This window comes from Myodes glareolus, chromosome 13 (genome assembly GCF_982192425.1).
Source record: "Myodes glareolus chromosome 13, mMyoGla1.1, whole genome shotgun sequence".
Lineage (NCBI taxonomy): Eukaryota > Metazoa > Chordata > Mammalia > Rodentia > Cricetidae > Myodes > Myodes glareolus.
The window spans coordinates 11773457-11787886 of NC_142038.1; the positions used below are offsets into that span (position 1 = coordinate 11773457).

Genomic DNA, 14430 nt, shown 5'->3' on the forward strand with positions numbered 1-14430 from the left:
ATGGGGTCACCTCACAGTTGAGGTTCCCTTCAAATCACAGAACCATCTTCTCTCGACCTTCGGTCCTAAAGATGGACTGCTGATTTAAACCAACGGAGAGTAGATATAAAGCAGAGGCCAAGTGCAGGCCCACCGCCTAACTTGGGGCTCTCAAATTCATCAGTCCACGCAGGGGCTGTGGGGGAGGTTTTACAGCAAGGCCCCTCTTCATCACTCTGACAGGGCCCAATGGATTTCTGAGTCTCCCTTCCCTCCCTCCCCTCCCAACTAGCATCCAGTTATCTCCACTATGTTTACAATTTGTAGCTACCCACTTGTTTAATGACTCACCGCAACAGGGGTTGTGAGTTTTCTAGGAGCAGGGATTATGTCTGCTCTGCACCCTAATGGATTCCTATCACCTAATATCATGATGGCCACATGGCAAGCATTCCCTAAATATGTCTTTAAAAAATGGGCAGAAGAGAAGAGAGGGAAGAAGGAGGAAAAACAGGTAGCTAGGCTTCACCCTCAGGGAGAGGAGAGTGCCTGCCACTTGCCTGTGGCCTGCATGGCTGCAGTGCATTTGCTTTCTTTTTCTGTCTCCTCTTCTATGACCTCTATTTATTCTTCAACTTTACCAGGGTTTCTCTGCCTGAATTTAGTTAGCTCCCTCACAGAACAGACCCCTGAGTTCTGCAGTTCCCTGATCTGTCAGAGGGCGGTTCTTATTCTGTCCTGCTGGAGTTCTTTCATCAAAGGTCTAAAGGTGATTAACACACACCTCACTCACGGCCCCTCTCAAGGTGCTAGCTCCACACAGCAAACTACTGTTTAGCTCTTTAGCTGAATCCTGCTGAGAGCAAACTTGCGGGCAGCGCCTACTTGGCATGTTAGTGACTGACTGACTATACCACCTACTTTCTAGATCCAGCGTACGCCATGGGCTTCTGGAGTGTTCCTGCTAGAGCAGTTAGTATGAGGGTTTCTACACGGCTCAGTGACACAGTGGTGTAGGACTATGCCAAGCTGTTGCCCACGTGACACAGTGGTGTAGGTCTATGTAAAGCTGTTGCCCACGTTATGTGTCTGGCACAAAGCAGGTGCTCAATAATGGTGGCTGAAGGAATGAAGCAGAGAGCCATCTGCCCCATTCACAGCAGCGGCCAGCGCCTGTGGGTGCTATAAGATAGAGGCATCTCACAGTTCTCTGTATCAGTATTTCACATCCTAAACAGAAATGAATTCTGGTTAGGACAAGTCAGAAGTCCTTTTAACCAACAGCTGAGCATACGAAACTGACATATGCTACCACTAAGACGCAACATTGCTCAAGACAGTCCATGAAAAGCACTTCTTACTGAAAATGGATTTAGATGTTCAGAGTAATTTAAAATTCTGGGATAGCTAGTGCTTGTCCACTGCACTGCATTGAAAGTCATCCGCGCCGGCTGTTATTGTGGTTTAGAATGATGGGCTTCCTCTTAGTTCTTCTAAGATCAACAGTAGGAATGGCCTGTTCTCGTGAGGGTTAGAGTTGCTTTATTCTTTAGGACTAACTTAATGCAGTGGAGATAGGCTGCTCACAGACCAGCTGGGGCCGATGGGCCATTTACGGTACTGCATAGATCCAGTTTGGGTGGCTAGTAGATAAATATTCTTAGTTGTATGAGCTGAAAAAAGGAAACATTCATGGGCTAATAGCCAAAAGCAAAATCAGCTATCCTAGGGCCTTTCAGTGGTGGGAAAGTGAAAACAAAACAAAGGGAGGAGGATGGACACGCTATTCTTCTTGACTTCTCCCCTGCTTCCTCGCGGCTCACACCATAGGGCTGCAATGCTCCGGGGCGGGAGAAGATGGAGAAATCTGGAGAGATGCTGTGTTAATTTTGAAGTGATGGCGTTTACTGTCTGCACGGCTCCAAATGGCCCCCACGCACACAGCGCCTCCTCGGCTCTTTCTTACTGAACTGTCTGACATTTTCCAATCATCTACACATTTGTTTCTGTTGCTAAACTCAAAGCAGCTCTGGAGAGATCACACTTTGGTGGTCACTGTACTGTACTAACTCTTCCGTGACTCCATGTTTCCATTCTTGCTTGATCCATCTCACACAGCTGTCAGCACAGCTGAGCCCAGACACAGGAAATTAACCACTGCCTTGCTGTCAAAAGACTGGGTTAGCCGCACCTGCCAAAGAAGGCATTTCCTTTTCCCTAAACTTGAGAGACTGTGTGAAGGAAATGAATTTTAGGGAAATAATTTGTAAACTCTTGTTTTTGTCTGGTGCTAAAGTTCAACCCCAGGGCCTCGTGTGGTCACGCATTTTACTACTGAGCTGCACTCCCAAGCTCCTGAACTTTTGACCATCAAAACAGAACAAGTTATGAGACAAGAAAAATGGTTTCTGCATACACTTTTAAAGAGTGCACAATGAACAGATAGGAACATCTAGCAGGCCTGTTCCTAGAGATCAACTCCCTCATCGTCCAGCCACACAATACACACAATACAGGAGTTATTTTCAGAGCACCATGACCCAGGCCTCCTGCTTCCTCTGCCATGAATCCCAGTTCTAGGAACCCTACACAACTGTGTGCGGTTCTCTGTGAGTGTTCCAATGCCTCTAGCCAGCTCTCGCTGGCCAGCACAGCATCCCTCGCTGCCTTTTCCCTGGAACCTAAACTCATTTCCTTTCAGCTTGATGGCGGGAGAGAGCCAAAGTGCCAAAGAGCTCTGCCACTTCCGCCAAGGCTGCAACTGTAGCAACTGTGACCCCTGATAGCCTGGTTCCAGGGAGACCGGGTTTCCTGACTGCCCCAAACTCAAGGCAATTCTGCACTCTCTGCCTTCCAAGTGCTGGGGTTAGAAGTGTGCCACCATGCCCCACCCCATCCTTATCTGTGAAGTCACATAGAGGAGATACATACCAGTTTTGACTAAAATGCCCAGCATGCCAGTGTTCTGAGCTCCACCAACATCATCCCTGCAATCCTGGAAAAACAAAGACATTTAGACCAGAGTTTTCACTTGGCTTGCCAACAAACTCCACCAATGACTGATTGGTCACCTAAAATTCCCTGAGACTTGGTTAGGGTTTCTATTGCTGCGAAGAGACACCATGACCATGGCAACTCTTAGAAAGGAAAACATTTAATTGGGGCTGGCTTACAGTTTCAGAGGTTTAGTCCATTATCTTCATGGTGGCGTGCAGGCAGACATATTGCTGGAGAAGGAGCTAAGAGTTCTAGATCTTGATCTACAGGCAGCAGAAGCAACCTGTCCCACTAGGTGTGGCTTGAGCATATATGAGACTTTAAAGCCTGCCTCCAACAAAGCCACACCTCCTAATGGTGCCACTCACTATGGCCAAGCATTCAAACAAACGAGTTTATGGGGGCCGTACCTATTCAAAACACCAAACCCTGCTTTTCCTCTTTTTCTTAAAATACAAGAAAATAACATATGTATAAAGGGTTAAGGAATTCTGTCTAACATTCTTGGGAAGGAAGCCATGCTGGAGAGCAAGATCAGGGCAGGAGGTAAACATTACATCAGGAACCCCAGTAACTGAACACAGAACACAGTGATGTCTCCATGCTTCTCACATGCTTGTTTCTGAAAGGAGACCATGAGAAACCACATCCTTGAGAGGTAAATTATCAAGTTTCAGCCAGTCAATGAACCAGACTTACAAAATAACTTTTCTGTGGCCCAAGTGTCTTTCAAGCCCACCCAACCTGCTAGGATCAAGTGAAGCAGTATATGTAAGCAGACTGTCTGCATTCATTTCACACCTGGGAGTCAGGTGTCTGGAGGGAGCTCCTTGGACCAATTCTTACTCAAGACAGAGATGAATATGCCTGGTGGGGCTGGCACATACCTATGGTCCCAGTACTCAGGAAGCTAAGGCAGAAAAATTGATGGAGCTCAGAAGCTTGAGGCTGGCTGGGAGGCACAGTGAAATTCTATCTTAAAAAATTCCCCACAAATCTAAAACCTAGCCGACATATACTTGGTTGATTTTGACAATGGATGTGGGGTAACTAACAATTCAAAGTCTGGAAGGGGCATCAAGACAATCAACCGTGCCAGTTCATGCCTGAACACACACTCACTTAGATCATGCCTGAAGACAATTCTTTTCTATAAAAAAAATCACTATTACTCAAAACGGTCTATGGAAAGTGATTCTTCCCAAACGCCGACATCTTCCTTTCGGGTTCCCACAGCTGAACCTTCCCTGTTGAGGAAGCGAGGACGGGGAGGAGCGGAGGGGAACTGCCCGTCTCCTGGGTAATGGCAGCACACTGCTGAGCACTCCTCATGTTTCTCCCTCCTATCCTGCATCCCTTGGGCTTTTCAGCCCCAGACAATTAACCTGTCACACACATTTGTCTGGGGATCAGGTAGAATGCCAGGAGAAAAAGGTGGGACAAAAACCATAGTTTCTCAAACGACGATCGAGTTCAGTGACCGGTCCATCAACTTTCTGGAAGACTCCAAAAGCAGAAGGTGACACCAGGAGGCCTGCTCCACTTTCACCCCTGGGACTAAGGCCCTAGGAAGGGCAAACCCTGAGATCTACATGCGGCAGGGCTGGGTGGGAGACCTACTTTTCTAGGTTTCCGTGTCCTAAAGTGTAAAATCTTAGTGGTTGCTTCCTGCCGCATGCTGTCATGTAGGGCTACAGTGAACTGTTCACACCAGCTTACCACACACAGCACACAGCAAATATACCGGCTCAGGTCGTGAGGACAAAAGCCAGGTGCACATCACCACTGGGGACTATTGAGGGCCTCTGCTCATTCCAGGCTCCGCCCCACCACTCAAACAGCTGAAGTGGTCAGCATCCCTTGCTAATGGATACAGTGATTGGGTAATTCCCTAAGTATATGCTAAAAAGACAACAATGATAGAATTCTTTCAGTATAGGTTGTTTTCTGCATAAGCTACATTTAAAAAATGAGATCTGTATTGGGATTTTCTTTAGCAGAATACATAAAGCATTTAGCTGACTGGAGTATAAAGGGTTTTTCATATATATATATATATATATATATATATATATATATATATATATTCAGTCGCTATGGAGACACGTTAGACACATCTCTATCTTTACCAGAATACCACTGAACATCCACAGGAAAGCTGCTACAGGAAGCAGGGATTTGAAGCTATATCTCAAAGCAAGAGAGATAACTCAGGACATCTCTTTGGCTCTAATACTTACATCTCCTATCATGACGGCCTCCTCTGGGGCACAGCCAGTGTCCCTCAATGCTTCCAGAAAGAACGTCTTCTCTGGTTTCCCCACGACAATGGCTTTCGTGTCTGTGGCATACTCTAAGGCGGTCACGAATGGCCCTGGTCCCAGGGCTAAGCCATCTTTTCTCTTGTAATACCTGGCCTTGTGGATAGCTATCAGAGGGGCTCCATCCAGGAGTAACCTAGAGAGATGGAGGAAATGGAGATAGGCTAAAAGCAAGTCTTTTATGAGCGGGGGAAAACGTCAGACTTACAAAGTGGTTTTACTCACATCCACAGAAACAAATAGTTTCTTATTAACTTTTAATGACTTGCTGTCTTCTAATGAATTCACAAAGAACTGCTGGGAATTACACGCAGATACTAAAGAAAGGTGATAGATTATTAAATTTGGGATTGCTTCAACCTTTTACCTTTAGTGATTTTACACACTTTACCCAAATCACCAGGGAAAGAGAATTAAGAGAACTACAGCTAAATAAGGCACTGGAGGGAAGAAGCTTAACTTAATGAGACGAGTTGGTTCCCTTCCCTAATGGGAAGCAGGAGGCTCCCGAGCCTCTGAAGACACCACAGGGTTGTTGCTGCCGTGATGAAGGAGCCCACGCACCGAGTACGTGCAACTCTGTCTCCTCTACTTCAAAATGTAAGTTGCTTTTTACTTTACAAGCTTAATAGAGAATTCTCTAGTTTCTCCTTGTAATTTTACCTCTTCATAGAGCCTTCTTACTGCTCTCAACATCGCAACCAGGCCACCATCCCGAGACCCACTGACCAGGTTTGAAGGGCAGCCCACCACCAAGTCTAACACAGGCCTATCCGTACTCTCATACAACAGAGGTGTAAAGGCTTCCCAGCAGTGTGAGAAACAAGCTCTATGCAAAACTAGGGAGCTTAGGGACTCAGGCAAAAACATTGAAAATCTCCACAAACTCAATACCTACCTCTCAAATCTGCCCCCATCCCAACAAAACAGTGTTAGCCAAACAGAGGGAGTCACATTTGGTTACTGTGTAGTGGATTGGAGACATGATATTATTACTTAATCTGATTTTAACCATAAAATAAATGACCTCACTAGCTTAATTTACTTTAAGTCATCTACTTAGTTAAAATATTTAGTATGTCCATGGAGGAAGAATTCATCACATCTTATCCCTCACAATTATGAGTAATTAAGCGCTCGGCTATGAAACTGCTAAATTATTCTTGTCAGTGGGCACAGAAATAACTTCCTGTGGGAGATGCAGAATTCCGACATTTATGATTAAATATTTTATTAAGTAAAAACCAATGCCGGACTATTAGAGAGGTTTACTGTTAGTTACTACAAATTGCTCACAGAACAGGACAGAGGCTGCAAAGCCCCTCTGCTGGTCTTAAAGAACCACAGTGCTAGCAGTGGCTCAGCAGCCCAGGATGACTCACCTAGCCCCGCCTCCCAATTCCATTTATTTGTTTCTCCACCACGGAACTGAAATTCTTTATGTAATAGACCTCAAAATTGCTTTCCACTTATAGAGCTAAACTAAAAACTCATTTGATTTAGCTTAGTTAATATTTTATTATATATTAACTGGGGATGAGAATTACCATCTTGATCGATGTGTATACTTAATTTCGAGTGTCTTCCCTGGAAGGGCTGAACCTGTGGGTTCCTCTCCATCTCTCTAAGCCCCGAGCTGTCTCCATAGAGGCTGGGAAGGTGGCTCTTGTCTACTGCTCTCGGCTCAGCATGAGCCTCGCTGGATCTTGGAAAGGTTGAAGCACATTTAAGTAAATGTTTTCTAGGCACAGATTTAAAGGTCTTTTGTGGTTATTTTTCAGAAAATATGAAAATAGAGCCAGACATGGTAGCACACATCTGTATTCTCAGAATTCCTCTGTGGAGGCAGAGGCAAGAGGATCTCAAGTTCAGGGCCAGTCTGGACCATACAGTAAAATGTTGTGTCAAGGAAAATGACAAGTGTATTAAAAGCAACTACTTTCTTCCCTGAGTGCTACTGTATCTACTAAGTCGGCAACAATGGGGCCTTTCTATTTCTGTTACTAGAAAGAACATGTTGGCATGAAATGTGAAACTTCTGAACTATAAGCCTATTGTGGCATACAAAATAAAAGGAAAAGACAAGAAAGCCTGATACCAAAGCCTCTGCCTATAAATTTCAGTCCAGCAAAGAAAAAAACTGAAAAATATCCTAGCTGGGGACAGAGTCACACAGAAAACCCAAGGCAGCACAGTAAGAAATAAGCTGCCCGGAAGCAGATGGGGGACTACATCTCAGAGCTGCAGAGGACCTTAGAGGGACCTTGTTTCACAGAGAGCCAGGACCAGGGTTAGAGCTAGGAACTCTCTTAGATACACTACACCATCTTTTCAAGTAGCTGCTCTCTGGGGCCAGGACCACTCTGCCGGCATTTGGGGTGAAGATGGGCTACAGTCTGATCTGTCAGACACCCACACATCTAACAAGCAGCCTCCCTCACCTAGTCCCTCCCTGACTGCTCTGTCCACCTCAAGAAGCTTACTCAGTGACTCAAGCCAGAACCCACTCATTCCACTCTCACCGTATTCTGATCCACTGAATTCAAAAACAAAAATTAAAGTATCTTAAAACATTCTTCTTTCACCTGAACCAGACACAACAGCCTCCCCGCAGATCGGCAAGCTGCTCTTGCCCTAGGATTCCAATCCTCTGCCCGGCAACAGTGGGAGTCTATCATGTTCCTCCTTCTTAAGACCTTCACTACTTCTCACTAGAGGCGACAGGGAATGCAGGTCACACAGTGGCCAGGTCTTCCCTATCACCCAGTGCATCTGGACAGTGTTCGTCTGATTGTTCCTCTCATTTCCTAGGAAAACCCTACAACTCTGTCCTGCTTCGCAGACTCAATGTTCCCACCACCGAATGGTCCCACATTGGTCTGGTTCACAGAGCTTCTCTGACAGGTCTGAGCTTGAGTGTTAGTCATAAAGGAGAGCATTCCCAAGTTCCTCCTTTGAGTAAGCGAACTTCCTCCTCACTTGCCCAGTAGTTCTATCCATCTGCTTGGTCTGTCTTCCTCACTGGAATAGAATCTCCAAATTGGCCTTCAGTTTTATTCCTCACTATATTTTTGGTTTAAGATGACCTCGTACCTCTCACAAAATGGTTCTGAATTAAACTCCAAATAAATTAATATACATTTTATTTTTATAGGCTGGAAGATGTATTATCATTTAGATGCAAATCCATATATTTAATAAGGAATCAGTGAATGCCAGTGATCTCCTAAAAGGTTAACTAACAAGCTGCTTCTAAAATTTATATGGAAGTGTGAAGGCTAAAGTATAGCCAAGGCAATCATACAGTAACCATGGCAGTGTAGCCATGAGGAATCTACAAACACACTACATACATGGTCACTTGGTTTATGTCAAGTCTTTCAGTGGGGGAAAGAACAGGTCTCTTTTATAATGTTTCTGAAACAAGTGAATATGTATTAAGAAATGACTCCATCAGTGGGCAGGAAATGCACACATTCAGCTCTTGGGAAGCTGAGGCAGGAGATCACAAATTCAATGCCAGGCTGGGCTAGATAGGAAGACCCTGTCTCGGGCCTCACTCAATCACTCATTCTTACCTCTTCTGAGTCTTAAGGACTCAAAAAGATCCCATACGTAATAGTTAAAGGCAAAACAACAGCTTAAGAAGAAAACATAGTATCTCCATGTCGTTGGGGTATAAAGAGTTATGAAGTGAACCAGAAGAGTCACAAATTGGACCCCATCAAAATGAAGAACTTTGTGCTCTCATATTAAAAGGAGAGCAAAAAGGCAAATCCAGTACGGCCTACACTATCTGCAGTACCTACGGAAACTAACACTGGTAATAAATAATACACAAAAACCAATCACACACCCGGTGGGAGTGGTGCAAACCTCTAATCTTAGCACCTGGAAACAGAAGCAGGCAGATCTGTGAGTTCAAGGCTGGGCTAATCTACAAACTGAGTTCCAGGACAGACAGAGTTGTTATACAGAGAAACCCTGTCTTGAAAAACCAAGATAATAAATAAACAAACAAATGAACAAATAAATAAAATAAAACACCAATTACACATCAATACAAAAAGTAACTCAGCCAGAAAAACAAAAGATGCAAATGGGCTCATCATAAAAGAGGCTGTCTAACACGCAACAACGAAGGGTTTTCTAACGACACTACTCATCAGAGAAAGTAAGACCTCACCGTGCATACCAAATTCCACACACAGTCAACGATCTGGTGAGAATGTGGAGCAAGTGCAGCTAATGAGAATGCTAGACTTAGTGCTAGCACTGGGGAAACTGGCAACACGGGCTAAACTAAACCATCACCCATTTCACTATCTGGCAACTTCATTCCTCAACATATACCCAAGATAACAAATGTGTATGTCCCCAGAGACATGCAGAAGAATGTTCCAGGAGCAAAGCTGCACACAAAGCAAGAGCCCAGGAAGAGCAGATAAAGAGGCCTGGAGAGCGCAGTTCAGGTTACACAGCTTCTGTGTAAAATCTTCTGGTAGCATTTTCTGCATTCCTCATGCCCAAAGCTTTAACTTCTTACTGTTTGAACTTGTAGGAGTTGGTTCTCTCCTTCCACTATGTGGGTTCCAGAGATGGTCCTCAGGTCATTGGGCAGCAAACACCTTTAGACACTTAGCCATCTTGTTGACCCTTTTTGGACTTTAATTAGGACTGCATAGTAGAAAGCTATTTCAAAAATAGAACAGTCCCACAAAAAATTTCTAATTTGATCTTGATGCCACACTACTCTGAAATTGCTCCTGCCCCAGGGTTCCAGATACCTAGGTTCAAGAGTACATGCAAACCATACCCACAGAGGCCATAACTGCTCATCTTCCCGTCCCCTTTGCTCTCCTCTTCTGATTCATAATTAACATGCTGGAACACTTAAACCTGATTTTTGTTGCTATTAGAGAAGATAAGTTCCTAAGGAAATACTCTTCTAGTCAACAGCAACCTTAACAATTTCCTCCCACCTTGTTGGGAAGAAGGAAGGTTCGGTGAGAGAGGGAGATGAGAAAGCAGAATGGGAGGTGAAAATGACTCCATTTCTTTATATGAACGCATGGAACTATAAAAAAGAAATTAAATGATATTATGAATGTTCTGCCTATGTGCCTGGGAAGGGCCTATGCATCTGGAGCTTCCTCTGAAAGGGCAGCCAGTGTTCTCAATGGTTGAGTCATCTCTCCAGTTCACCCAACTGTTTAATAAAAAAGAAAGAACCCCCCCCTCCAATCCAAAACATACCCAAATCTTCACAGCTCTGACCCTGGGAGAGTACTCAGACAAGAGAGAGGTGATCAGCAGAGCTGCTTCTCAGGCAGGCATCCCCTGCGTGTCTGAACGTGAGGTTGTGATGCCCTGTATCTCTGTGTACTGTGACATTGTTCTAGTATATACGACTATGTGCACAGCAACCACCGAACTAGCTATGTGCTAAAACACTAAATCACTGATTCTTTCTAGGTGACAAAGCAGATAATTTCTAGTTTACTCTTTCTTAGCCTTTATAATTTTCTGCAATGGAAACATGCAATTTCCATGATTAGTTATCTTTTCGTCTTATTAATACTAGGATCAGGTTAGATTATTAAGTAATCTACCTACGTAGTCTTCCTTCCAATTGGTCCATTACTTAACGGCTCAAAGACTGAGCTTCTACTTATGATCATAAGACAAATAGACTTTTCTGTAATCAATTAAGACTGCTGTGAAATTTAAAAATATAACTATGTTCATATTAATAAATCATACAATATTTCTAAGAAAGAAAGAAAACTGGTGAAGAATTATAAAAGATAATAACTAATACTTCCTACCAGTTCGGAATAGCTACATATGCAGCACAGATGAAGAAATGCATGGGAACAGGAGCACCACACTCATGGTCCTAACACTACAGTCACCAGGGCGTGGGCGCGGGGGCAGCTGTGGGCGCTATCAAATGCATTGGTGATTTCTACTTCTTAAAATAGACAACAGGTACAGATTACTACCTCTTCCTGCAGTGTGCATTAAGGAAAGAGGAAAGAGGTCACCACGGGTTCTTGGGATTTGAATGTTTTAGACAAAATAAATCCAGATCATACGCTTTTTTTTTTTTTTTTTTTACAGCTGGTTTATATTCGTTTCCCCAAATCAATTCTTTAAAATCACTCGCAATTTCACTCAGGCAGGTAAGACAGATGTATGTATGTGCCATGCATTTTAGAGAGGCCAGTTCATTAAAAATATAATAGAGATGAAACAGTGTAATATGAAATTTGATGCATCTGTCTTGACGCATAATGCCCGCAAAGGCAGTTATGCAATGGGCTTTAGCATCCAACGTTTATTCTCATTATCAACGTGAATAGTAATTTAATCGGTGGTTCATTTGAGATGTCTGTATTTGCCACATATAATCCAAACAGCTGCAGCCACTGGGTGGAAGGCACAGTCTCTGTGGGAACATCAATATGCAAACAAGGCCAAGACCTAGAATCTTCGTTAACTCTCCATCCAGCTGTTAAGTGCGTTTGTGAAATTAGAGTTGACCTATAAGTACACTGTAATGCTTTAAAATGTGGTGTCTGGAAAAATCAATATGGTTAGGAAAGTGTACTAATTAGACAGCATCCGAGCAATTACAGAGCCAGTATTATGTCAACATACATTTTATTACCCTGAGTCTAGTATTCATTTAAAAGAGACCTCCCAACTTCCTATTAAATATGTCCTTCCCAAATTACCAGCTAAAACCAATCAATAATTTCTTCTTGAAATCTGTGGCTAGATGAATGCATAAAAGGTAACAGGAGTAAGGAACAATGCAGGCTTCTATTTCAAATAAAGCCCAACTCTGATATGGCTGGAGGTCTTACAAAAGGAAGGCAGACAATTCCACAAGAACTAAAGCAGGACAATGAAAGTATGTGAAGCATAAGATATTTAATAGCATATACTGTGAAGTACTTTCTCAAGCCATTCGGCAATTACTAGACGAATTTTAAATAAAGGTTTGAGCATCACAGTGCCTACAAGAGCTGCAAACAGTGGTGATTTTCAAGGATTAATCCATTAACCAATGATTCACAATGATCATGCACAGAGCAAAAAAACCAAAAAAATGCCGGCCCTCAAACTGCAATTTCTGCCCATTCAGATTTTACATGAGGAAGGCTATTTTCCAAAACTGACAGTAAACAATGTAGCCAGATGTGTAAACCAGCTACTGTGTTTAATTAAAGCTTCTTACTAGGCATACACATGAATAAATGAATTCTACATCAAGAATATGATAGGGTAATTCTTGTATGTCCATATATTGGAAAGAAAAATTAAAAAATAGTGTTCTGTGGTTAAAATACTAGATGTCTACCTGGCCATTGTTTGTTTTTTTCCTTCTTTTGTTTGGTTACTTTTGGTTGTTGTTTTGAGTTAGTGTCTTGTTTCTCAGGCTAACCTTGACCTCTACGTAGCTGACTGAGCTTCTGGCCCTTCTGCCTCTGTCTGTCTGAGAACTAAGGACTTTGTACCTGGTAGGCAAGCACTCTACATCCTTATCAAACCATTGACATTTTTTGTAAATTGATTCAATATATCTTCTGTAATATTTTTAACTATTCATCTGCCATAAATGCAAAGGCAAATTATACTGTTCAGTTGTTCGATAAGAAAAATCACAATGAGAAAATGAAAACTTTAAGGGGTAAAAAAAAAATCATGATCTTTCTTGAGATCAGATTTGTAAGTAAACCCTGTCCAACTTATTTTGGAAAGTAAGAGAACAAGTCCATGGTTTTCTTTCTGGAAGAAGCTGCAGGAGCTCACGCAGCTAAGCACACACTGGATTGACAGCACTGGCGTGCATGTGACTGTGAACATCTGGCTGTCTCACCAGCTCTCAGCTATTTGCAGAGGCTGGAATCTGACATCCTTCTGGATTTACTCTTCTTCAGCCCCCATCCTGACCTAGTGATTCAGCAAGTTATGCAGACACTACCTGAGCCTCCGTCTTTACACCACAGCCAGGTTCGAGGGCTGTCCTTCATTAGCACCACTGTCAGCTGTCTGACAACGCGGTCAGAGGGTCCACTCTTCATAGCCTGGCTTCTCGTGAAGGGAATCACCCTCACTGTTCTCAGCTAAGGAGCTGGATGTTTCTCTCTCTCAGTGGCTGGCATTGTCAGTGGAAAATGCCAACAGTAATAAAATAATAATAATTATAACAACCTACTTCTTTTCCAGCTGCAATTTTATTATGAATTCCTATCCTAGAACACTGCTTCTATAAATAAGAGGGAAAATGATCACCAGGCATTAACATCTAGAGATCAGAAAAACGAACAAAATGAGACGATGCAGGTAAAGGTGCTTGCATCAAAGCCTAGAGACTTAAATTTGATCCAAAGGACACACATGGTGAAAGGAAAGAGAATCAACTTCTGAAAGCTGTCTGACCTCCATGCAGTGACAGATGTGTGAGTGAGCATGTTTGCATGTATACACACACACACACACACACAAGAAATAAATGTAATTTTAAAAATTAAAAACAAAGGTGGGCACGGGCAAATGCCTTTAATCCCAACATATGGGAGACAGAGGCAAGTGGATCTCTGTGAGTTCAAAGGCCAGCCTGGTCTGCATAGAGCGTTCCAGGACAGCCAGAGCTACACAGAAAGACCTTGTCTCAAATGAATGAATGAATATAAAACAAAACCCAAGATAGTTAATATTATTTAATGTTGACATAGAAGTGACCTGGAAGATGTTTGTCCTCATGTGTAATCCAGGTAGTCAGAAATTAAAACAAAACAAAACAAAAATCTCATGTGCTAAATTCTAAAGAAGAAATGAAGGAAGAACACAGGTCAGAGGAAAAGTAGCTGACTTACCGAAATGCTTGATTCAGAAGCTGGTAATGGAAATGTTCTGGTGCCAGGCCAATGACCACAGCGTTGGGGTCACCTGTTTGTACTCCTGGCAATGGAAAAAGGAAGAGTTTAAGGCTGCCACACTGAGTGACAAAATCTCCAATTATGTGCACATTGCTGTCACCATAATTTGAAGTACATTTTGAAAATCTAAGACTAGAGAAAAAGAGGGAGGGGTGGGATAAGGTGAGGAGGCGGAAGAGACA

At 43.1% G+C, this 14430-nt stretch overlaps 1 protein-coding gene across 3 annotated transcripts in view; it reads right to left on the bottom strand.

Moving 5' to 3' along the window:
* Positions 1 to 14430, bottom strand: part of Hdhd2 (haloacid dehalogenase like hydrolase domain containing 2) — a 32308-nt gene that overhangs the window by 1542 nt on the left and 16336 nt on the right. For all 3 annotated transcript variants that reach the window (XM_048418999.3, XM_048419001.3, XM_048419002.3), the window contains exons 4-6: positions 14186 to 14270; positions 5217 to 5433; positions 2911 to 2974 (exon numbers count right to left, since the gene is read on the bottom strand). In XM_048418999.3, coding sequence (XP_048274956.1) covers positions 2911 to 2974; positions 5217 to 5433; positions 14186 to 14270 — 366 coding nt within the window. The remainder of the gene's footprint in view (positions 1 to 2910; positions 2975 to 5216; positions 5434 to 14185; positions 14271 to 14430) is intronic.